Source organism: Podarcis melisellensis (genome assembly GCF_964234715.1).
Source record: "Podarcis melisellensis genome assembly, chromosome: 1".
Taxonomy (NCBI): domain Eukaryota; kingdom Metazoa; phylum Chordata; class Lepidosauria; order Squamata; family Lacertidae; genus Podarcis; species Podarcis melisellensis.
This window is the reverse complement of record NC_138528.1, coordinates 44,148,506-44,172,095: the sequence shown is the minus strand read 5'-3', so window position 1 is coordinate 44,172,095 and position 23,590 is coordinate 44,148,506. Positions and strand designations below refer to the sequence as shown.

Sequence of the window (23,590 nt, the reverse complement as noted above, 5' to 3'; positions counted from 1 at the left end):
GAACCAAGGCCATAGTGATGACAAAATGGAGGGTCAGAACAGATACAGGGCTGGAAATTTCCAGTGGGTACATGCACTTTTTAGAAATCTAGCAAAATATACAAAGTAAGTGTGTAAAATATAATTTTACAGTACCTTTGTATCTAAGGCAACACGCAGTTCATATGGAACGTCTACCATCAGTTCTGTAGATTTTCCTACAGAAGTCTTTAATGGTATAACAGTTCCCCCACGCTGCATTACAGGAATCTGCAAACAGAAAAGGATAGAATTTTTTTTAATACAGTAAGCTTCCTTGGAATGAAGGATAGCAGACAACAATACACATCCCATAAGCCTGGTCCTGTGCACCTTTCATTTCTGGAGCTGTTATGCATTGAAATAGTTAACCAATCCCAATTGCATAGGTGTCTTATATTTCAGGGAGTAACTGTTTGCATATGTTGGAACTTAATAGGGCTTACTTCTGAGTGAATATGCATAGGATTTCAGTCTTAGTGACAGCACAACTGACTTGCATTCTACATCCTTAGGAGGTTGCAGATATTATATATTGAATATGACAGATGTTGTACCCTCTGGAAGGAAAATAAAATTTGATATTTACTTATGCATTCAAAATTTGCTAAAATCAAACTATTTGTACATATACACTGTTTTTCCACAGCTTCACGTGAAACTGCAATACAGTACCATTTGCGAATGATTTGAAGTTTATTATTTTATTTCATAGTTTATTCTTTTATTTCATGGATGCCAATGAATACAATCATTTTCTGAGGAATAACAAATAGAATTACAGTGGTACCTTGGTTCTCGAACTTAATCTATTCTGGACTCCCGAAACTGTTTGAAAACCAAGACGCGGCTTCTGATTGGCTGCAGGAGCTTCCTGCACTCAAGTGGAAGCTGTGTCAGATGTTCGGCTTCCGAAAAATGTTAGAAAACCGGAACACTTACTTCTGGGTTTTCAGCGTTTGGGAGCCGATTTGTTTATCAACTAAGACATTTGAGAACCAAGGTACCACTGTATTGGATGTCTGTATGCTTTTATATGTATATATTTCTAGATAAATGTTGTAATTTAAGGTGGAAGTGTATTCAAAGCCTTCAACAGTCAAGCCTTTGAGCTTATTCTTGCATTAAAATCTACATTACATTCTTGCATTAAAATTCTTTCCTCATAGTACCTTCTTAACTTTGTAGATTCAAACATAATTCTTGTCTCTGTTGGGTGCAAACACAACCCTATCCGTAAAACGTGAAGCAAGTCCCCCCCCCCCATTAGTCAAATCAGTGATATAAAAACACAAACATACAGTGTTCAATGTGACTGGAATCTTCACTGTGCCGTGACCTTCCAGGTGGATACATTTTCGAAAGTCATACCAGATCTGCAGCAGGATAAACAGGAAAAAGGAAGAACCCTGAATGAGTTCTATGAATTTAGATCCCACCTCCTTACCTTGACATAAAAGCCTGACAGAATATCAAATCAACCAATTCACCAATATCCACACATGTAAAAGCAATAAGAAAGTGATAATAAAACCAGAGTATTAAGAACAATAATCTTGTAACACCTTAAAGATTAACACATTTATTACAGCACAAGCTTTCATGGACTGAGATATATGTATATATAATATATATACATGGGGACATTTGGTCAGGTCAGGTGGAGGAGGGTTGTACAAATGAGAAATATAATGCAGAGAAGTACAGAAATGGAGAATTGCATACTTAACAGTGGTGGTACACAACACTGTACTTGGTGACACATCAGCAGCCTGGTACCGGTGTCTGCTATGTGAATTACCAGCGTTTACATCAATGCCTATACTTTTTTTTGTATTTCCCCCTAACCTCAATTTTTTACACTCCCTCTCAAAAAACCCCAAACCATTGGGTTGTATCCAATGCTGTTGTTCTTATCATGCAACAGACTTCCACTTGTGCAAAGGAACTCTTCTGTCTCATCTGCAGTCCCCCGTGCATCCTCAAATTTTACTCCAGAGGGTTTGGGGATATTTTGGAGCAGATTTTGGGGGAGGCAAAGGGAGGGCAGAGGAATAAAAAGTTCTGTTGCATGAGTGGAATGCCATTCACACAGCGCTAGGTACAACCCAATGTGTACGTACAATTGCAGTGTGTATATACAATACTGTATACAGTTGCAATTCCAAGGCCTTCATGGGACCTGCATTTCACCCGATGCATGAAGTGTTATGCTGAGTTATGTTACACTTCATGCATCAGATGAAATGTAAGTCCAAGGCTATGAAGGGCTTGGAATTGCAATTTTTAGGAAAGCAAAGCAGCATCTTGAATTGGGACCAGAAGGCAGTGCTGTTGCCACAAGCATGTTTGAGAGCTAGTGGAGGGGGACACAAGGAGCTACCTCACTGATTGCCAAAATCCATCCAAATATCAACCAAAGTATTGAAAACACAGAATGCCTGCTGCAGCACTTTCTAGAACAGTATAGAAGCCATTTGGAAGCATAGGTCACAGCTGTTGCACCATGAGGGATGCAACTGAAGGAATATTAGCCATTGCAATTTGAGGTCCAACTCTTACTGAATGTTTAAAATACATTTTATTTAAAACATTCCTGCCTTGCTCTTTGTTGCAAAAAGCAAGTTCATGTTGAGTAACAATCAAATATATATAAAACAACAGCATAAATATAAATCAGTATAAAAACAAGGCTGATAAACTATTTGTCTGAATGCTGTGCAGAAGCTTTCAGAGGAAGATAGGTAACTGATTTTTTATTAGACTATTGCTTAGATTAAATTTGATTATGGTGAGGGCTGTTTTGTGTAGTCCCAGATGATGTACTTATACCTACTGCAGAAATGCCTAGTAGCCTAACTTTGATTGAAAGCCCCATAGAAACACAAGGGTATATAAAAAAGGGAAATAAAGGAATTGATAATAGTTTTCATTACCTCTTGAGGGCCAGGCAGAAAGACATTGACTGCGGTGACTTTTGGTTCAGTGACTGGATACACCAACAAAGCATTTCCTGAATTACATAGAGAAGAAAAGCGATACTACTATGGGATTATATCATTATTTAGCCATTTGCTGATATTTCTACCATGGATTCAGTACAGCATTTGGAAAAGTAGTATCTTCTTTTCTATTAGAGGTGTGACTATGCCATTTTTTTTAAAAAAAAAACTTCTCTAGAATATGCAAGAGGTCTTGTTTGAATATGCAAATAGCAGGTTCCTAACAGTTAATCCTTTCTCACAAAACTTTCCAGTGTTCAAAGATGCTTTACAAATTCTATCTAATTTGTCCTCACAACAACCCTGTAGTTTCTGAGGTAAAGGCCACCCAGGGGGCTTCCTGACTGGGCTGGAATTTGAAGATGAGCTTTTTGTATCCAAACCCAGCCTGCTATCCACAGCATTATAGAGAATAGCCTTGAGCCGACAGAAGTGATTCACATTAATCTGTGAGAAAAATTATTCAACACATAGTATAAAATAACTTCAATTCTTTCCTAAGATTAAGAGGCAAAGATTAATAGGAAGGTCTAATCAGAATGCACTCCATAAGGAAATGCTAGAATTACTTTTCCCTAATTATCAGAACACTCATTGAGTTCAAATTTCTTCTTCTGTAGTTACTGTATTTTTTGCTCTATAAGACTCACTTTTCCCATCCTAAAAAGTAAGGGGAAATGTGTGTGCGTCTTATGGAGCGAATGCAGGCTGCACAGCTATCCCAGAAGCCAGAACAGCAAGAGGGATTGCTGCTTTCGCTGCTCAGCGATCCCTCTTGCTGTTCTGGCTTCTGAGATTCAGAATATTTTTTTTCTTGTTTTCCTCCTCCAAAAACTAGGTGCGTCTTGTGGTCTGGTGCGTCTTATAGAGCGAAAAATACGGTATTTCCTGAAAGTATGGGGTGTGTCCCTAGGAAGGATTCCCACAAACACCTCTCCATACCCATCATGAGAGGACCAGTGACTGTTTAACTAGCTTTGCCAGCCAAGGAGACCAGAAGCAACGAGTGCAGAATGAAGCAACCTCACATCTGGTCTATGAAAGACTGGGAATTCTGAAACTATGAGCCTGATCTCCTCAGAGTTCTCTGGATGAACCCTAACCACTAACATGAGACATCTCTCTCATCCCTTCCAGTCTGTGTGTTGCCTTTCTGTTACAGCTGTTGCATCTTCTGATTACACCACTGCCATGTTTTATAAAAGGTTCCTTCAACCTTTAAACTTACCAAGCATATACTCATCTTCAATGCCAAACGTTTCCAGTTCCTTGGGGAATTCTACCCAAACAGGCCTATGTAAAGGAGGAAGCAGCAGACTTTTTAGAAAACATGCACTAGTATTCATATCAGAAACCAAGGGTCACTATTTTCTGTTTATAATTTGAATGTTATTTAGATGCTATTTTAATCATTTACGATTCACAAGGATTTATAGTAGTCCCATAACGACTTAAGAAGCAGAAATTAGTCTCTTTAATTCTGAGCTTACCTCATGACCGGCTTTGCAACTGTATGTGCTCGATAAAACAAAGCATAGAGATATGGAAGAAGGGAGTAGCGCTCCTTGATAGCATTTCTGATGATCCGCGTGTTCTCCTCACCAAACAACCAGGGTTCACGGCGCTTGGTGTTCATATTGGCATGGCCTCTAAAGAAAGGCTGTAGGGCTCCAGCCTGATACCATCGAACTAGCAGCTCTGGTTCTGGATTTCCAATAAATCCACCCACATCAGCTGGATTTCAGAAAAAGTATGAATTGGTTTCTGAGAAAGGGTTGGAAAACACAAACTTCCCAGATTCTTTCCCAGTTGGGCTGTATTTTCAGAAAAGCAATTTCCCCCCAACACAGAAACTACTTCACAGAAGAAGGAATAAGAAAACTACCGGGAACCTGTGACCCCAAACTGGATATGCATGTATTCCAAAAATCAGGAGAAAGCATGTTAAGCTCAGTGGTAGAACACATGCTTTGCAGACATGGCTCAGCTGGTAAGGAGGAGCCACAACATTAGCTTCCTGCAAGGTGTGTCACTGCCAGTTAGCAGGAGGGAGAGGAGATGGGGAAATCAGCACAGGTGCACTGGTGGGAGTGCCAGACTGGCTCTGCCAGTGTGCCGGCATCATGCCAACCTCTGCAGCCCTCCCTCTTCTGGTAACTGGCAGGGACTCACCTTCCAGGAAGTTAGCACTGTGACTTGACTCTACTCAAGAATCATAGAATTCTAGAGTTAGAAGGGACCCTGAGGATCACCTAGCACAATGCAGAAATATGCAGCTGTCCCATACGGGGGTCAAACCTGCAATCTTGGCATTATCAGCACCACGCTCTAACCATAGAACCATAGAATTGTAGCGTTGGAAGGGACCCTGAGGATCATTTAGTCCAATCCCCTGCAATGCATGAATATGCAGCTGTCCCATACGGGGATCAAACCTGCAACCAATTGCAGGTGTGCAAACTGTTACTATAAAGTGTCATGACCAGTTTGCAGCTGCAGGTGGTTCTACCCCACCTAGGAAGCTGTTTGTGATTTTTTGTGAACAAAAGCACCTGGTTCCTACCCTGGAATACACAGATCAGGCCGGGAAAGACCTTGGGGAGGCTCTGCCTGTCATCATAGACCATACTTAACTAGATGGAGCAATGATCTGACTTAGTATAAGGCTGTTTCCTATGTTCCCTGTGGATGGACACCCTCTTAAGGTCAGCTACAACTCACCATATGAAAGTTAATTTATTTAGATTTTTAAGAAGAAAAAAAGTTAATCAACCGAAATCTCTAAGCAGTATACATTATGGAGTATAAAATCATTATCAATGATACCCAGACAAAAACAGCAAAAAAGGAAGAAAGAGTAAACTAAGACTAAACTCTGTGTCTGGATACTGTTGTTGAAATAATTATGATTTCAGCCGGCATCTAAAACAATACAGTGAAACTTCTTTTATTCATAGAAATAATTGAGGCTTTTGAAAAGGCACAAGTGAAATGAGCTCAATTGCTTAGTAAGATGGAGACTGCAACCCAATGCATCCCTTACCTCCACAGAAAGAAATTCCTGCCATACTGATTGTCAGCAACATTGGAACTGAGATTTTCAAGTACTCCCATTTTGCTTTATTGTCTCCAGTCCACACGGCACCTAGAAATATCAAGTTCACAGTGTTTGTGGACATTGGGTGTTGAGTTCAAAAGATATCCATAGGTTTTACTTCTAAGCAGATGAGCATGAGGCTCATGCTATATGTGTGCAGATGTTCAAATCCATATGTTACCCTTATCAGCTGTTTGATAATGACTCACATGAACTGCATTGTGTGATAGGTCAGCCATACATCACATTTGATCCCTGTTCTGGTGTCTGCATGGTGGCAAGATCAGTGTCAGTTGTCACACTGTTCTTGATTTAAGAAGAAGGAGGATAGAGGAAATGCACCCTAAAATCAGGCCAGCAGTTTTTCCACTCTATCCTCAACCCCTGAAAAGGAAGTTGGCAAACAGACTGATTTCAGTCTGATCAGCACATGTGTCTTTTTGATGACAGCACTCAATACATGGGTCATTGAGATAATAACACGATCTCACAAAACATCAATGAGTGAGTTACAATCTGGCTTTTCAGCGTCTTAAAAAACTACCTATTGCGAAAACCTGAAAGCTACAGCCCAATATTAAGTTGCTATTTCTTACTTATTTCCAGCCCTATTAGACTCTTGAGTTGACAATGTTCCTTATTTAACTTATAACATTCCTTCTTTAACTTATTTGCAGTACAAGAAGATGCAACAGCTTAATATTATGACAACTCCACAGCATGACAGATGCTCCAAATGTCTGAAGTCTCAAATTCAATCATTGGCATTTCAAGCTAAAGGAGTTTCAGATAGCACGAGCTGGCAAAGACCTCGTTCTGAGGCCCTGGGAACCAACAGAAAAAGATACAGTGATATGTGGACAGGATTTCAAAAATCCTTGGGCAAAGATATAGAATGAATTCTGCCAATGTCCCTCAGGAGGAGGGAAGGAGAACAGTATTGTGAGGAACCCCAAGAGAATCTTGTCCTCAAAAGAATGTTATTTGCTCCCAAGACACACCTAGTAAGTTTCAATCAAGACTTAGAAAAAAAGTTTCATTCATAAGAAATGTTTTTAATTGTTACAAAACATGATTATTTAGACTTGTTAGCTGATTGTTATACATTTCCCCCTGCACTCTCAGACATCTGAGAGTTTTCTGTACGTTTGGGGAACTTGTCTCTCTCACACACGCCTGATTATAAAACAAGTCTATATTTGAGGTTAGCCTGCCTAACCGGGGAAGCAAAGTTTAAAGATTATTCATTCTTTCCTTACATTTTCATCCTGCCCTTTCCCCAATGAGCTCTTGGTGGCACACATGATTGTCACTTCCACCCATTTTAGTTTCACAACAAGCCTGTGAACTGTGAGATAGGGCAGGTTGAGATGGTGACCAGCCCAAAATAAATCTGAGTTTGATGGTTGTGTGGGGATTTAATTGATGTTTGAAGAGGATGCTTGAAAAGGGGAGCTATGTGGTGTTATTCATCATTCTTCCTTATTCTATGCTTACCATACTTTTGTGAGCCAGCAAAGAACGAGCGTGTGAGAACAAAAGGCCTCTCCAGCCCCCCGCTTCGTCTGATCAGTCCTTCTGCAGTTGCCATTTGCTGAAATGCACCAGAGGAAACATGTCTGCTTTAACACAGCTGTTATAACTCTGCTACAGAGAGGAGGCCAGTAACAGTAAAAACACAACAGCATTTCTGGACTGAGAAGAGCCAAATAGAACACCTTAAAACAGCAACAGAGAAGGCTGACATGAATCAATTGCCCAGCGGCATGTACAGGAAAGAACAGGATCTGGCAAGACTAATTTTTTAAACACACAATCTTCATACAGGAAGGGTTATTGACAGTATGAGGTATCATTTCTAAAAGTAAATAGATAAATTTAAACATGGAAGGAATACAGAAAAGAATGATCTGTTTTTGAGGGAAATGGGCTTGTACGTCTTAGACTAGTACAAGGCAAAGTATAAGACAATTGTGAGACATACTTCTCGTTGAAGCCACGATAAATTACTGTAAGTATCATTTAATGGTATGCTTTTGTTATTCTTAATTAAGAAGAGTTAAAATGTATGTTAAAATGTAAAATATACAATAGCAATAATTAATCATCACAAATCAGTGGCATGAGGATTGGAATTGAAACTGTTCACCTGCAAAGGCCATACCTGGTAGAAACCATAGAGATTATGGACTTCTCGATGTTCCCATTTGCCATAATGGACAGCATCCTTCTGCATGGTTAGCTCTACCCCTCTGAAGACTGAGGGCTCATTCATATCATTCCAGGCAAAAAGGATTTCAGAAGAACCCTATCAACATTTTAATTACATCAAAGTTGTTGGTTTAATCCACAATTAACACACACACACAATCTGGGTAGGTATACACATGCTTACAAAGCTCTCAAAAATGTAAAGCAGACTACTCTAAGGAGAGGAAAGCAGTTGTCAGAGAAGCTTCTCTTGGACTCTTATGGGCTTCAAGATTAGGTGGGAGCTATCTACCCATTAGGGATAGATTAGGGGTACCCATAGGGACGCGGGTGGCGCTGTGGGTTAAACCACAGAGCCTAGGACTTGCTGATCAGAAGGTCGACGGTTTGAATCCCCGCGATGGGGTGAGCTCCCGTTGCTTGGTCCCTGCTCCTGCCAACCTAGCAGTTTGAAAGCACATCAAAGTACAAGTAGATAAATGGGTACCGCTCCAGCAGGAAGGTAAACGGTGTTTCCGTGCGCTGCTCTGGTTCACCAGAAGCGGCTTAGTCATGCTGGCCACATGACCCGGAAGCTCCCTCGGCCAATAAAGTGAGATGAGCGCCACAACCCCAGAATCGGCCATGACTGGACCTAATTGTCAGGGGTCCCTTTACCTTTTTATCTACCCATTAGAATTAGTGGTGGGAAAACTAATCCCATCAGCAATATAATTAGCTTGTTAAATTACTAATCCCATGATAAAAGCTCAGATAAAGCTTCTCTGTTGTTTTTAAATCTTCTTAAGTTTCTATGAGAACCGGTCTTGGTACCCATTTATAAACTCTTAATAGATTCAATCTGAAAACTGCATAATTTTGAATTTTGGCAGCGCCACCGTATACAATGAGTATATCTCAGATATTTGCTTTGACATTTGCTTCTGACAGTGGCAACCCTACATTTTTTATCAGCTGCTGGCTTCTTTGGAGGTTTCTAAGCAGAATACTTATAGGGTTCTTTTCTTTTTCCTTGGGCACCCTTGGGCAACTGGGACCAGAATGAATGAAGAACATGCACAACACAAGCAAGTTTCCTTCCAGGTTAGCATCCCAAATGGTAAAATTCCCATATCACGTTCAACACAAAAGGATTTGGAATTGGTTAGACGCTACAGCTCTCCAATGGAACTTGCATGAGCCAAGTTGTCCCTTTGGTGTCATATGCAGAAACGACTGTGTGGAAACCTTTCGCTTATCTTAGTATATTTTGGATCAATCCTCTTCCTCGGTCATCAAATGAAAGTCCCTGTTTCTTACTTTTTAAGAGCTTGGTTTTTCTGCCAAGGATCTTGCCACACAGGATCACGAGAAAAGAACACAAACCTTATATGCACTGAAGGCAAATTGATCTGCATACCATTCTCGGACTTCAGGATTGGTGAAATCCAGGTAAGATGAGAGACCTGCAGGTGTGAGGAAATTATGACATTTGCAGGACTTAATTCAGGATGGCGGCTTATAAATATTTAAATAAATAACATATGGCCTTCATGCTGTGGTTGACAAGTACAATGCTAAAATCTCCTACTAATATTCAAGAAAATACAATAATACAACAAAGAGGGTTTTTACATACACCCGCCCCCAGCAAATACTAGCTTCATATAAGAGATTTTTTCCTCAGAACCAAAGCATAGGAGGAAAGGGTTTAATTTCCTATCCTTGCCTGCTGCAATCCTGATAATTATCAGCCACCAACCCAGCTGATGCTATTTTTTTATTTAACATCACCTGTAGTTTGTCTATTTAACTTGCAATGGTGGAGACTGGAAGAGTTCACTATATTACCCTCTTTGCATCTTTGTGCACACTCTGCAATGTTAGTCTTGTTGTTGGACAAGGGTCATCATGCTTACAGGCCAAATGTCTATATCTCCATATACATATAATAAAAATGTATGGTGTCATCATGCGCGTCCAGGCAAGCTGTTTAATAGTGGTGGTGAGGAGGTCCTTCACATAGCTGCCCTGTGAACTGCCTGCTCCCTCTTTTAAAAGATAGTTGGGCTTGAGACAGAAGGGGAGAGGCCTGGGTGAGCTGTGGGTAGATAAGGGAGGGGGTTGAGGTGTAAAGGAGACTTTGCCAGGTGAGGGGGAAGGGCAAAGGGCTGGTGAGCCAAGTGAGCAGGGTAAGCAGCTCCTAGTCTTAGAATGTTGAAGCCGTTGCCATCATTGCCTTGCCATGATCAGCAAATAGAGACATAGGGTCTCTTGGATCCAGCTGACTGACACCTGGTAGCAATACCTGTTTAAATAAATTTAGAGGTATTGAGGAAATTAAGGATCAAGAGATTTTTTTTAAAAAAAATGTCAGTGAGGAGTAGAAGTCATTTTTTTATTTTCTTCAAACTTCTGACCTTAAAAAACCATTTAACCCTTTTTAAAAAGGAATTATATATCACATTAAGTTTTCAACACAAATTTGAAAAAGGAGAATAGAATGACAATTATCACACACACAATTAATGTACAGAATAAAACTTATTTCTATTTATTAATAAATTTTAACTTCCATAAATGTCAGTCATCAGATTTGTAAAAGTAAAGGAGGGGCTTTATTACCTGGCCAACAGATACCCTCGAAATCTTTGCCTTTACGGTCTTTTACAAAGTAACCTCTTTCTTTTGCTTGTGAGTATATGGTATACAGAGGATCAACTTTAATATGGGGGTCCAGAATGACGACCAGCTGCCAACATGAGAGACGGCACAATATTGTCATGTATGGATTACCATTATTTACATCCTGCCTTTCAGAATACAAATCCTTCCGAGGTGGCTTACAGGAAACGTTAAATTACATATTTTTAAAAATGCAACAGACAGTATCAACGTATTAAAAAGTCACCAGGATCCGTCCTACAGGACAGTTGAAAGTATATCACTCTATCTGGAGAGGGGAGGAGTGGAGAATGCCCAGCTGGAACAAGCCCTGAGATGGTCTTCATCTCTCTCCCTCTCTCTCTGGAAATCCTGCCCAAATGGCAGCTGATGATAGATGGCACTGCCTCCCACTTTCTCCTGGCATTTCGGAACTGTTGATTGTTCAACGTGCTACAGCAAGTTTAGTATTAATTCAAACATGCTGCTGGAAGGCTCGAACGATCTCATGGGGCACCTAGGCTTTGCAAATGGCTAATACCATTGGAAGCACTTGATTTCAGCTTGTAGAATAACCTTAACATGGAGACGGCACAAATATTCTGAGCCATAATGGTGTGGGGTGGAGCCACATACTGTCCCCCCCTTATAGACACCGCTGCTACTTACCTGCATGGGACTGGGGCAAGTAATGTTGTCAGGGGCCCAAAGTTGCACCAATAGCACTGCCCTGCAACCCTGACCTTGAGGGCCTCTGTCCAGGTAAGCAGCAATGGCGGCAGTGTGGTGAGAGTGGGTCTGCCCCACCACACATATAACTACTGAGCCCCCCCCCTCATGTTTTTGTTAACAGAATAGCAACTTTGCATCCAAGCCGCAGGATTTGTTTTTAAATTATGGATGCGAATGGATCAGGGGCGGCCCTCCCTGTTTCACCACCTGAGGTGAAATGGGAGTTGCTGTCTCCTTTCCCACCCACTCTGGCTCTTGCCAAACTTGACAGGACCTCGGGCGCTCCTGGAAGCTTTACCACTTGGCTTCTGTGGGGCAGACAAGCAGCAATGCCACATGCCAGAATGCCACCCTCACAGCAGCAGAAGTGGTCAGGAGGGTGGAGCACTGCCTTTTTCACTTACACCATCTGAAGCGAGCGCTTAATCCCCCACCTCAGGGGCGGACTGGGTCTGCCTGCCGCACATGAAGGCCACAAGAGCTGCAGACCTCCAAACAAATGTTTTCTCCCTACTTTCTCTACGTTACTCACCTTGCGCTTTTTCTTCATGAGTATCTGCTTCTGCATCCTCTCGGGATTGCCAAACTTCTCCTTATTCCATGTGAAGTACCGCTTGCCATCTGTGTGCTCAATGTCAAGCCATATGACGTCATATGGGATGTCATGCATATCGAAACCTGCATCTACCCCTTCCACGTCGTCCTCGTCTTCGTAATTCCAGCGGCACTGGTGGTAGCCAAGGGAGAAAAGTGGGGGCAGGGCTTGAGTGCCTAGGGGGAAAAAAGGGGGGGGGAGGAAAACAATGCTTGCATCCAAATTAAAACCAAAGTCACAATTAAGTGCTAAATATTTATTTCTGCTTGAACTTTCTCAGCTGCATTAAACTTGCTTGAACTTTCTCAGCTGGACTAGAGGCATTAAAAGTGTACAAGAAGAGTCTCGTTGTAATGAAAGCAGCACAGAATCCTTTTCCTTACTTTGAAACTAGAAAGTGCTTCGGGCTGCTAATGTAGTTTTGTGAGCAGTTATTTGCCCACCTGCCAGAGGCTAAATCCTGAGGGCACATGGTATGTCCTCCTTGCTGCAGCTAAGCAGATCTGGGCCTGCACAACACTGTCCTGAGTCCCACAATATGTGAAAGGTGAGACAGAAACAAAATACAGGGGTGGGGAGATGTTCCTTTTTGGTGAGGGGCTTGTCAGTGTTACCAATGAAGCTGAAGCTGTGACACAGATGTGGTAGATGCAGACAGATGGGGGAATGAACTCGGTAGTGAACTACTGCTGCTTCTCTCTCTCTCTCTGCTCCCCCCCCCCCCCGTTACAATGGTTCTATATCTTTAACTGCTTAGAAATAGATCTCTCTCTCTCTTACATACACAAGCTGGGTGTGCCACCTTAATGTTTATTCTTGCCACTTAAAGCAGTTTCAGGATGTACAGGTGAAACTCGAAAAACCATCACAATTATAACAAATAAAGGCTTGACATATCTCGCTTTGCATGTCATGAGTCCATCTCATATATTCCTTTCACCTTTTAAGTTGAATTACTGAAATAAATGAACTTTTCCACAATATTCTAATTTTTCGAGTTTCACCTGCATTTTGTATTGTAAGACAGTACCTGTCAGTTGTGCATACTGCTTAAAAACATCAAAGGGTTGGGGCCCCATTAGGATGAACGTGTCAATTATCCCACTTTCCGACATCCAGCGCACATCGGTTTGAGGAAGCACTCTCTGCTTTGAAGTTTCTGGAGTTCTGGAGGACAAAACCTGTCAAACAAAGCAATCAGAAAAAGGTAATGGTATGGCTTTTGATACACATGGAGGTCCAACATGGTGAGTTTCGAGGTGCCCGTCATCACTCCGCCTTTCGTTCTCCAGCAGAGGTGAGAGGATGCCCACTCAGCATCCATTCTGCATTGCTCGCAGAGTTATCTAGAATGTCACACTAACCCCCATGCACTGCAGAAGCACTTCCATGCAGGAGCTAGATTCCAGCACTGGTCTCACCTCCATTGCGGCTTTGGTAGCAATCTCCACCAGAGTTTCTGAGGAATTCAGCCAGAAGATCCCAGTGGTTCTGCCGGGTTTGTGAGCCAAGAGCAAGGGCACTGCACCATAAATGCCCATTTTGCTGTGAACATTGTATCCGAAAACATCCAGGTTATAAAGCCGGTAGACATCACCATCGCTGGAACAGACAGACAAGATGTTTGCACAGAGCACTTGGCTGATGCTGGATGTAGACACTGCTTCTGTTTTTGTCCAATGCAAGGGACTGATGGCTATAGATTTAATACTTGCTAATGGCACCAGCGGAAGCAGCTGTCCATAGAAATGGTTTATTATGCTATAACTGGAGTGCATTACACTGTACTTGATGGGAAATCGGGCTCCTCCAAGGCACTGGGATGGAGAAGGTGATGCTGCTCTTCCCCATGAGCACAAGCTACATTGCTGGGGAACAACATTCCCAGAGGACACCCCTGAATGTCCATATTTACTTCCCAAGATGACCTAGTAAGGGACCTGAAAAGGGAACAAGAGCACTTTCCCCAAACCCTGATTCTGAACAAGCAAATAAGGGAGAGTAAAGCAAATCACTGCAGCCCCATAAGAGAACAAGACAGCTGAGGTGCTACTAAATCATCAAATCCTATGAAGAGTGGAAGGCAAAAAGAGAGGGTTTTTTTCGGGGGGGGGGGTGCCAGAAAAGAGAGAGATGGGATAGCAGACAGACAGCAAAGCCATGCTGAAAACTCCACCCACTTTTGGCACTAAATCGCAAGGGACTTTTCTTGTGAATCACCTTGCCTTCAATACTAATAATAAAGAAATATACAGGATTGCACCATAGTCTTCAGCTCACTGTTACTTCAGAGGTGAATACTGTATTGTTTAAACTCTGCATGTTCTACAATGACAATTAGAACTGGGATTTGAATAAATACAGACTGTAATCTCTGTTGCTCTTTTTTTATAGTTGGCAGAATGCAATTCTGGCTCCCGGTGAGATCACTGCTGCTCCAGTTAAAGGCTGTCAGCCTCTTTCTAAGCATGTTTGCTCAGAGGTGAGTTCAGCGAAATCCAATTCATAACAAATATGCTTAGGACTGCAACCCACTGATCTCTCCTGGTCTAGGTATCCCTAGACACCTCTGTACCTTTTATTAGCTTATTTGCATACTATAAACCTAGCAGAGCAAAAAAACACCACAGCAACCCTGAAAGGAACAATGTAGCAAGGTGTGAAAACAGGTGCTGGATGAGGCACCAAATAAAACTGTCCCCAGAACTGGTTTTTTTCTTTTCTTTTCCCAAATGAGGTATTTGGCAAAAGATGTATTTGCTTAGGGTGGAGCTCTCAGGGAAGAAAAGAATTAACCAAACAAAGCAAAGGTCAAGTTCAACTTGTCCCGCTTTCACTCTGCATGCTCAGGCATCTTTGCTGAGATATGAATGCCATGTGCAAGGATCTACTGATGAGGCTTTACAGGGGAGGAGGGCTCCTCCGTTGACGTCCCTTTCCATCATTTACCTGCGCATTAGTACTCTTCCACTGCTACTGCCTGAGCTGATGCAGTAACACAGAAGTTTAGGTAAGTTCTAACAACACCACTGGGGCAACCCAGTCAGATGGGCAGCATATAAATAATAAAATTGTTAGTGTTGCTGTTGTTGTTACTGGAAAAGGTCAATAACAAATTGCTAATACAGTTATACCTTGATTCTTGAACAGAATGTGTTCCGGGAATCTGTTTGACGCCAAGAACCATTTGAAAACAAAGGCACGGCTTCTCATTGGCTGCAGGAGCGTTCTGCAGCCAATCGGAAGCCACACCAGATGTTCGGCTTCTGAAAGTCCTTCAAAAACCGGAACACTCACTCCTAGGTTTTAATCATTCAAGAGCCAATTTGTTTGGGAGCCAAGGCATTTGAGACCCAAGGTACGACTGTACACAAAGCTATTTCTTTAGCGGATACAGCTTTTGTGAGTAAAAAGTAGCATTTTTTACATTTATAGACTACCCAAGAGCAACTCTTCTCTATTTTTTGAAAAAACAAGAACCAAAACCAAACAAAAACTCCAGGATGTCTGAGAACAACCTGGTAAAGGGGAAGCTGTGTGAAGAAAAATGGAACCGATGCTGCTGAGGACTAGGAAGCTGCCTGAGATGAGGGCCTGGGAGGCAAGAAAATTAGGGTGCAGAAGAAGCATGGCCTAAGAAAGCAGTGGGCACTGTAGCAGAGATTTGATTGGTGGAGGTGGCAGTGGGGGAAAAGGTGTCCTCAAACATCATTTTGAGGAAAGCTTCATATAGGGCTTAAGGAGAAAAAAAGTGCTCCATGCTGTGAGTTGGAAGGTGTAGAGGCAAAGGCTGCTTCCAGATGGGTGTTTATTGTGAGGTGGGTGCTCCTCATGCAGGCCAATTTTACCTGGCACCTATGCAACATCAAAATGCCATCCTGCATGCCCTGCCCTGCTGCCACTTGCTGCCAATGACCCACTTGCAATATCTGTATGACCCATTCACAGGATCAAGCCCCCAGCTGGAAGCACCCTGGATGGCTAAAGAAAAAGAACAGAGCAGGCAGTGGTAAGAGAATCAGAGGCCTGGAGACTGAAGGAGGCAGCAGAACTCTAAGGGAAAGAGGAGGGAGAAAACTGAGAAAAGGAGGGAGTAAGATACATTTATTTCTTTATTCAATGCATTAAAGTACCACTGAATTACTCACATTTCTAAGCAGCATACATAAAACCAATGCACAGAAAATGGAAGAAGAAAGGCTTAACCGTGTGCCTGAAGTTCAACAAGGAGGGTAATCTCAGTTTGGGAGAGAATTCCAGAGACTTGGGCAAAGCTGCCCTTTTGTCAGCGTTTTACGCGTTCCCAATTAAATTACCTGGTGTTTTTAAGGAGAAGTGTCTCTGCATGCTGAGGTATTCCATAGACATGTTCAAATCCATGTAAAGAAAAATCTAAGCCTATACTGCTGGGACCTGTAAGAAGAATCGTAGAAGTGTAGAGTTGGAAGGGATGCAAAGGGTCATATAGCCCAACCCCCTGCAATTTGGGAATAACAGCTCAATAATCCCTGACAAATGGTATAAAAGAGAGTATGAAATCAAAATATTGCTCTGGAAACACATGCCGTGTAAAAACGTCAGGGATAGTAAGTGATTCACAAGTGCCCTTCGAAGAGGTTCTTTGTCACCTACTATATATTTGCACAGTTAGTGCCTTATATCCTGATGGTGCTAAAACTGGATTTACTCAAAAATCATAGAGGTATACAAGACCATATGTGCTCACCATTTCCAGCCCCTGCAGTTAAATGTACACAGTCTGAACCACAGCGTATAACAAGCAGAGGAGATGTCAGCTATGGAAAAATGGCTACAGAACCAACAGTGCCAGATTATTTTTGCAAGTGATCCAGCCGACATAGGACACACGAATACAGATATTACAAGCAAAATTGAAAGACGCTATACTTACCATTAGCTTTGATGTCTGAAAATTTGCCAAATTGTTCTTCCCAGAGACCCAAGTCATCTTGATTTTCCTGCTTGGATAAAAATTATCCAAATCTAAGCTACAGGGCAATTGTATTCATGTCAGCTCTAAGATAAATGGATTTCAGTGGGGCTTACTCCCACAAGAGAGTGTTTAGGGTTGCAGTTTTACTGACTCTGGTCTACTGCCAACTAAGGCCACAGTCTTCATTCCACCACCCTGGAAGGCGGCCTATTGAATTCATTAGCAATGCTAAACTAACTATTCCCAGTTAGAAGGACTGATTTGTCTTTTGGAGAATCCATAAGGCAAAACTCTACAAATAAAAGCTTAGTTTACCTTAGAGGAATTAGCTGATCCTTCTTTCTCTTCTTGCGATGTAGATTTCCTAATTAATGACCCCCCCCCCAAAAAAGAGTGATCAGTTTTTATATTTATATATAGACTTGGCTACAAATATGTACTAGTAAGAGTTTTAGGACTGTATCCCAAGATAATTTAACTCCAGCTGGATTGTGGAGACAGTGACATATAATACCTGCTTTGCGGGGCTGGCTGGAGGTGCTCAAAATACAGCAGGCCATTTGAGTTTGTACTCCATACAATCTCACCCTTGCAAACAAACTGTATCTGAAAAGGATTTGCAGTGACGTGAAGTTGCTGGTCTTCATTGACACAAGCCAACACAAGTTTGTCTGCATCTTTCTGCAATACTGTTAGACTGGAAAATGGGAAAATGGCAGTCACAGATAAAAGCTTTGAAAGTTTGTTCCCAAATGCAAACAGCAGCAAATTAAGAAACTGATAATTCTAACTGAACAAAAAACATCAACTTCTAATTTCATTCCCAGGGCATAAATGACTTTTTCACACTTAAATGCATTTCTGGTCATATAGATCTACATATTATATGCATGGGTGAGTGGAGCAACAACCCACCCTTGGATTTTGAGGTAACTCAAGTTATGATGTCACTGAAAATATCATAGCACAATCTTATACATGTCTACTCAGAAATAAACCCCATGGATTACAGCCCGAATCACAAACATGTGTCCTCAGATTCCACCTATTTAGCAAATTCTGCTTCATCACTTACCTGAGGCAGACAGGTTCTTTAATGAGAACATCAGGGACTTCATATCTTGGTTTGAATGGCACTTTCTCGTTAATTTTAAGTCTGAAAATATTGCCCTCTATTTCAGAAATTTCTACTAAAAGAGGTTCCTGGGGATAAGCGGAAAAAGAGTAACAATTAGAATATTCATGGGGCTGCCGAATCACATTGATTCATTTATCTACAGTTACCATAATAGGGGGGAAAGCCATGGTGGAAAGAGTTTCTCCTGGCATGTTTTGGGTCACTAGAAATAAAGGCAGTTAATCCCCTCTTGTATGCATCTGTTTGCACAGCAGCAACGATAAAGCATATAAAAATGGAAGTCCAAACCAACCACAGACTTTTGGAGAATATTTTAATGTTTATACTGTTTTTAATTCATTCTATATATGCTTTAGTATCTTATTTGTGGGTTGTTTTGAGTATGTGATGGCAAAGCAGGGTAGAAAATAGTTATTAATAATTCTCACACTTTAGCATTATTGCTTTTGAGTAAGAAATATATGACTGATCTGAGATAACTGATTAATTGTATACTTGTCAAGAAGCTGGGAGATCATGAGCATCACTAATGTTGCTTAATCATAGTTACCGGTAGATGATGCCGGAGTTTGCAAACTAATGTCTAACCATGGTTAGACTGCTTCAAAGCTATCCACAGTTAGCATTTACCCTGTTGCCGAGGTAGTACTGTAATATGGTTAGTTCCAAAAAGGATGGGGAGAGGAGCATTAATGTGCCAGAGAGTGAGAGTGAGTGAGTGAGTGAGTGAGTGAAGGAGCAGTTAGACCCACATGATAGCCCTAACCCCATAACCATGTTTAGGAATGTTGCATCTGTACCAGGTCCTGTTCTTTAAAATAATAATTATAATAATAATAATGTTAAGAGTATTTGGACTTGATCCATTTGAAAAACACAATCTTGATGCCTTACCTCAACTGACATTTTTTTACAGCACCACCACTGTGGGTTAATGTGCTGAAAAGGAAATGTTAAGACAGGGGATGCATCAAAATTGCTGTGGGTGGAATCCAGTTGGTGAGGTTCCGATACAGTGGAAGCATCTGCTATTGGAATAGTAGGGAAAACATTTGCTGTCCCCACTGCAGCTAAGCTCCAGTGAGTTGCGGGACTCTCCAGGTCAGGGTGATGAGTGCCATGGGAGACTGCAGAAGCGAAGGGAATCTTCAAAAATGGCCCCACCTCCTTTTTGGTAAGCAGAATTTAAAGTAGTGATAAAGAGTGCAAGCATTTCTGTTTGCCTGATGGAACCATCTTCCCTCTCCTCCTCCTCCCAGGTGTTATTCTAGGGTTTCTTCTGCCCCGCCAGCTGATCTGGGTGGTGCATGGGAGGAGGGGAAGGGGAGAGGCCCCATTGAGATAATGGGACTTGTGCAGGCCCCCGCTGGCACAACTATTTAGTTGAATCCAGCCCCAGGGTACCAACTGGGTCCCACCCTGTGTCTTTTATTTCAATTATTTGTGGCTTATAGGGGATTTTTAATCAACGTTTTAACATTTTTAACTTTTTTTTTATCAATTTCAGTAACAAACTTTGGAAAGCTAGGAGACAAATTGGTTTAACAAATAAACGAACCCACTTCTTCAGAGGATCTCAGAGTAAAATTAATTAGCTGCGGAAGTAAAGCTTTAACTTCTCACTTGCACAAGAGATCAGTAGTTCCCTGGTCTTGCAAGAATCTCAAAACTGAGTAAATATTACCTGAGATACCACCAGTAAATATCTGAGTAAACATTATCTAAGAAAATGAATATTATCTGGGTAAGTATTATCAGTACAATATTACATAAGCAATAATCTGTAAAGTGTTCAATTTTTTTCTTGATCAGTGACATTGAGACTATATGCCAACCTTGCATTCCTCACTGACTATTTGGAATTTGACGCGGCTGTGGGATAATTCCACCGTATCCAGCAATGCTCGGTATAAGGACTTCCCAGGACATAAACGTTTCTGACGCCTAAAGAATAGAGCACAATCAAATTACTTATTTAATGATCCGGGGTGCAATTCTGCTCACTATTAGGCTACTTAAACTGCATTGATTCCAAAACAGCTTAAACAGTATTGCTGCCCAGATTTACATGTTTTCAGAGCTTCATGAACTAGTAACAGTGGGAATCAACTATCTACTTAGGGTTTTCCATATATATGTTAATATATATCATCCTAACCTGAAAATTGAAAATGCTATTCATTTCTCTGGTACAGCTTTCCGCAGCAAAGCACTATTTACAAAACCAACTCTATTTGTGATTTTTAAAAATACTTAGCGGTGTGACCATTGCATGCAGTATTTTCTCCATTATGATATGCTGGAAATCTTTTAAGAAGTTTTGATGCCAACAAACAGTACTGTTTTACTGGTGCAATGTCCTGGAACTCTGGAAATAATAAAATGTTATGCACTTCTGGTACAGTGGTACCTCGGGTTACAGATTCTTCAGGTTACAGACGCTTCAGGTTACAGACTCCACTAATCCAGAAATAGTACCTTGGGTTAAGAACTCTGCTTCAGGATGAGAACAGAAATTGTGCGGTGGCAGCGGGAGGCCCCATTAGCTAAAGTGGTACCTCAGGTTAAGAACAGTTTCAGGTTAAGAACGGACCTCCAGAACGAATTAAGTTCTTAACCTGAGGTACCACTGTAGTTCTGTTGGCGCAAGCATTTCTGCTTCCCAGATGATGAAATAATCCCATTTCTTCACCCCTGTGCTAGGGGTTTTCCCAACCCTCCAGATTTGGGGGTAGTGCGAGGGAGTATGGGGGCGGGGAGGATGGGAGGAAAGGCGCTGTCAGGCTAGCTGGAGCCCTTCCCTGGCTTTCCTAGAGCACCAGGATAACTGAATCTAGCCCTCCATTTTCCTAGTGCTATGGTTTGCAATGTAGTGTTAGCACACTAGTCATGTGCCTTTAAGTGTGACACTCACATTCCTTACCTGTAGAAGGCAATTTGGTTGCATGTCTTAAAATTGCTTTTGCTCACAGCCTCCTCTTCGACACTAGGGAAAAAAAATAATGCAGTATAATTTAAGGTGATACTGAGAAAATGAATAAGCATCCCTCTCAGGGCGACCATGTTAGCATAAATTCAGGGTGCTTGCAGATGGTTGCTGTTTTCTTGGTAGAATTCAATTCCATACCAGCAACTTCAGGTTGTGCAATTAAAGTGAAGTTGGCACTGCAGTGCAACAACAAGAACAACAAAAAGACTTTTTGTGCTTAGGAAAGTGCTGGGAAAAGGCATTGGAAAGTCTGGGGTAGCAATGGCTTGATCTAACCTTTGCACAAAATATCAGAATGAATGCATACTGAACAGCTGACGATGTATAACCTTCCTGCAAACTTTGTGTGGACAAATCAGGATAAATCATAATAAACAGGTCATCTAGAAGCGACCTCAGATTGTCCATTATAAAGGGTGTGCTGTGCAAAAGTAGCCTCTAGTCATTGTTTTCTAGTTACTATGTTATATAAATGGAGCCTGCTAGCAATATTTTGGTATAAGAAACTGTTGCTTTTCTTTTCTGTAACACTGGAATCACTTGTTATCAGACAGATATTAAATAGGAGCTTCTAGCTGTTTCTTTCACTTATTCGTAATTTTTCATTTACTTGTGTAAATACTCTCTTACAATTATAACCAGTGCTTTTTTTCTAAAAAAAATGTTTAGGGGTACTCTCATTTTCCTACTCATATTGAAATACTGCCTCTCAATGAGGCCCAACTTAGATTCACAAAATGTTTAGGGGTACGTGTACCTTTAGGAAAAAAGCACTGATTACAGTATAACACTTCATATCTATCGCTTCATGTTACCACTCACATGTTACCAGCTGTATCTACGTCTGAAAACAAGGTAACTTAAAGGTGGGTTAAGAGCAAATTTTTCTCTTTAGAAGCATGCACTATGATTTCAACTTAGGTTTGCTAAACAACTACTGCAGAATCATATGGTATTTTACCTTACTTCTTCCTGGCTACTTGATGCCATGATATCCCACTCCCGGAGCTATTTTTGAATAATCGCTACCGTCGCTGCCGGCTAGAAGTGGAGAAAAGCCTCCCCAACCAATGGAGAGTTTTGGTTTCACTCTCCCATAGCATGCTGGGAAATGGAGTTTTTGTTTCTCGTAGTCCGGCCCACCGGATATCTTCGCGGTATGGAAGGAGGATGCAAGAGGTCTGATATTTGCAGTGTCTAGACAGCTAAAATTGGCTCCCTGTCTTCTAATCAATACACTCAGCTCTTCGTGTTGCATGTTAATATCTTTGTCAGTAGATACACAACTCCTTGCTGCATTTGAAGCAAGATTCTTAGAGAGTACAGGTGGAGTTTTTGGATGAGATTCTTTGCATGCTTATTGGACTGACTGTGATACACTTCCAATAAAAATGGATAGGCTCACACTGTTGTGATTTAGTAGGCTTGTTTAGACATATTATTTCAGAATTTAATATAGCTATTGATCATATCCCCATATATTTCATTTCACCTGCTTCTTCAGGAAAGGCAAGACACAAACATGATGTAGAAAGGCAGGTGAGAGAAAGTCACTCATCTAAGCAGACACCCACCCCCCTCATTAATGTGTCGCCTGTACCCGTAAAGAGTTTATAATGAACTCTGACTCAAATGAAACTTTGCAAGGTGTCAGGTGTGAGTGGAATTAATAATAATAATCATATTGTTGCGCAGCACCCCAATCTCCAAGCAGTGTGATACCCCCAGGGTCCGTGCTTCCGTAACGTATAGGCAGCAGAGACTGTGGTGTCTTTCTGATAGATGGTTTAATTACCCCTCCCTCACCCTCCCACTATGTATAAGGGTCTGGTGACTTCTCTTTCAGTGTATCTAAAGAAGTGTGCATGCACACGAAAGCTCATACCAAGAACTAACTTAGTTGGTCTCTAAGGTGCTACTGGAAAGATTTTAAAAATTTTATTTACGTGTGTGTGTGTATATATATATATATGTATATCTCAGCCTGAACCAACGATGGAGGAGTTTGTCACATTAACATCCCAAGAAGACCATGCTTCCCACATAGCCCGCAGCCTAGTCAAACAGAAATCAAACATTGCTCGGACTCTCTGCCTTCTCAGCTTGCTCTTTTTTCAGCTTCTACCTCACCTCACGTCCGAAGCATGACCGCGGCCATGACGTCACGCCGGTGACGTCCCCGTCCCCCGGTGACGACGAGAGGGCCGTGAC

The 23,590-nt window shown here is 41.5% G+C and overlaps 1 protein-coding gene across 4 annotated transcripts in view; it reads right to left on the bottom strand.

Annotated features, from left to right (window-relative positions):
- The window catches only part of GANC (glucosidase alpha, neutral C), a 146,054-nt gene extending 123,572 nt beyond the window's left edge, over positions 1-22,482 (bottom strand). For 2 of the 4 annotated variants that reach the window (XR_014163161.1, XM_081889780.1), the window contains exons 1-21: positions 22,341-22,482; positions 21,314-21,376; positions 20,226-20,334; positions 18,328-18,455; positions 17,767-17,949; positions 17,568-17,616; positions 17,211-17,280; positions 16,615-16,711; positions 13,720-13,900; positions 13,329-13,479; positions 12,236-12,474; positions 10,933-11,059; positions 9,694-9,773; positions 8,282-8,425; positions 7,615-7,711; positions 6,064-6,165; positions 4,511-4,754; positions 4,249-4,313; positions 2,955-3,031; positions 1,320-1,394; positions 136-249 (exon numbers count right to left, since the gene is read on the bottom strand). Coding sequence is in view for 3 of the 4 variants with exons in the window: in XM_081889780.1 (XP_081745906.1) it covers positions 136-249; positions 1,320-1,394; positions 2,955-3,031; positions 4,249-4,313; positions 4,511-4,754; positions 6,064-6,165; positions 7,615-7,711; positions 8,282-8,425; positions 9,694-9,773; positions 10,933-11,059; positions 12,236-12,474; positions 13,329-13,479; positions 13,720-13,900; positions 16,615-16,711; positions 17,211-17,280; positions 17,568-17,616; positions 17,767-17,949; positions 18,328-18,455; positions 20,226-20,334; positions 21,314-21,376; positions 22,341-22,369 (2,424 nt within the window). In the remaining variant the exon portion in view is untranslated. Of the gene's footprint in view, positions 1-135; positions 250-1,319; positions 1,395-2,954; positions 3,032-4,248; positions 4,314-4,510; positions 4,755-6,063; positions 6,166-7,614; positions 7,712-8,281; positions 8,426-9,693; positions 9,774-10,932; positions 11,060-12,235; positions 12,475-13,328; positions 13,480-13,719; positions 13,901-16,614; positions 16,712-17,210; positions 17,281-17,567; positions 17,617-17,766; positions 17,950-18,327; positions 18,456-20,225; positions 20,335-21,304; positions 21,377-22,340 lie in introns of all 4 variants that reach the window. The other 2 variants (XM_081889781.1, XM_081889782.1) reach the window with 2 other exon arrangements.
- Between the last annotated feature and the right edge of the window lie 1,108 nt (positions 22,483-23,590).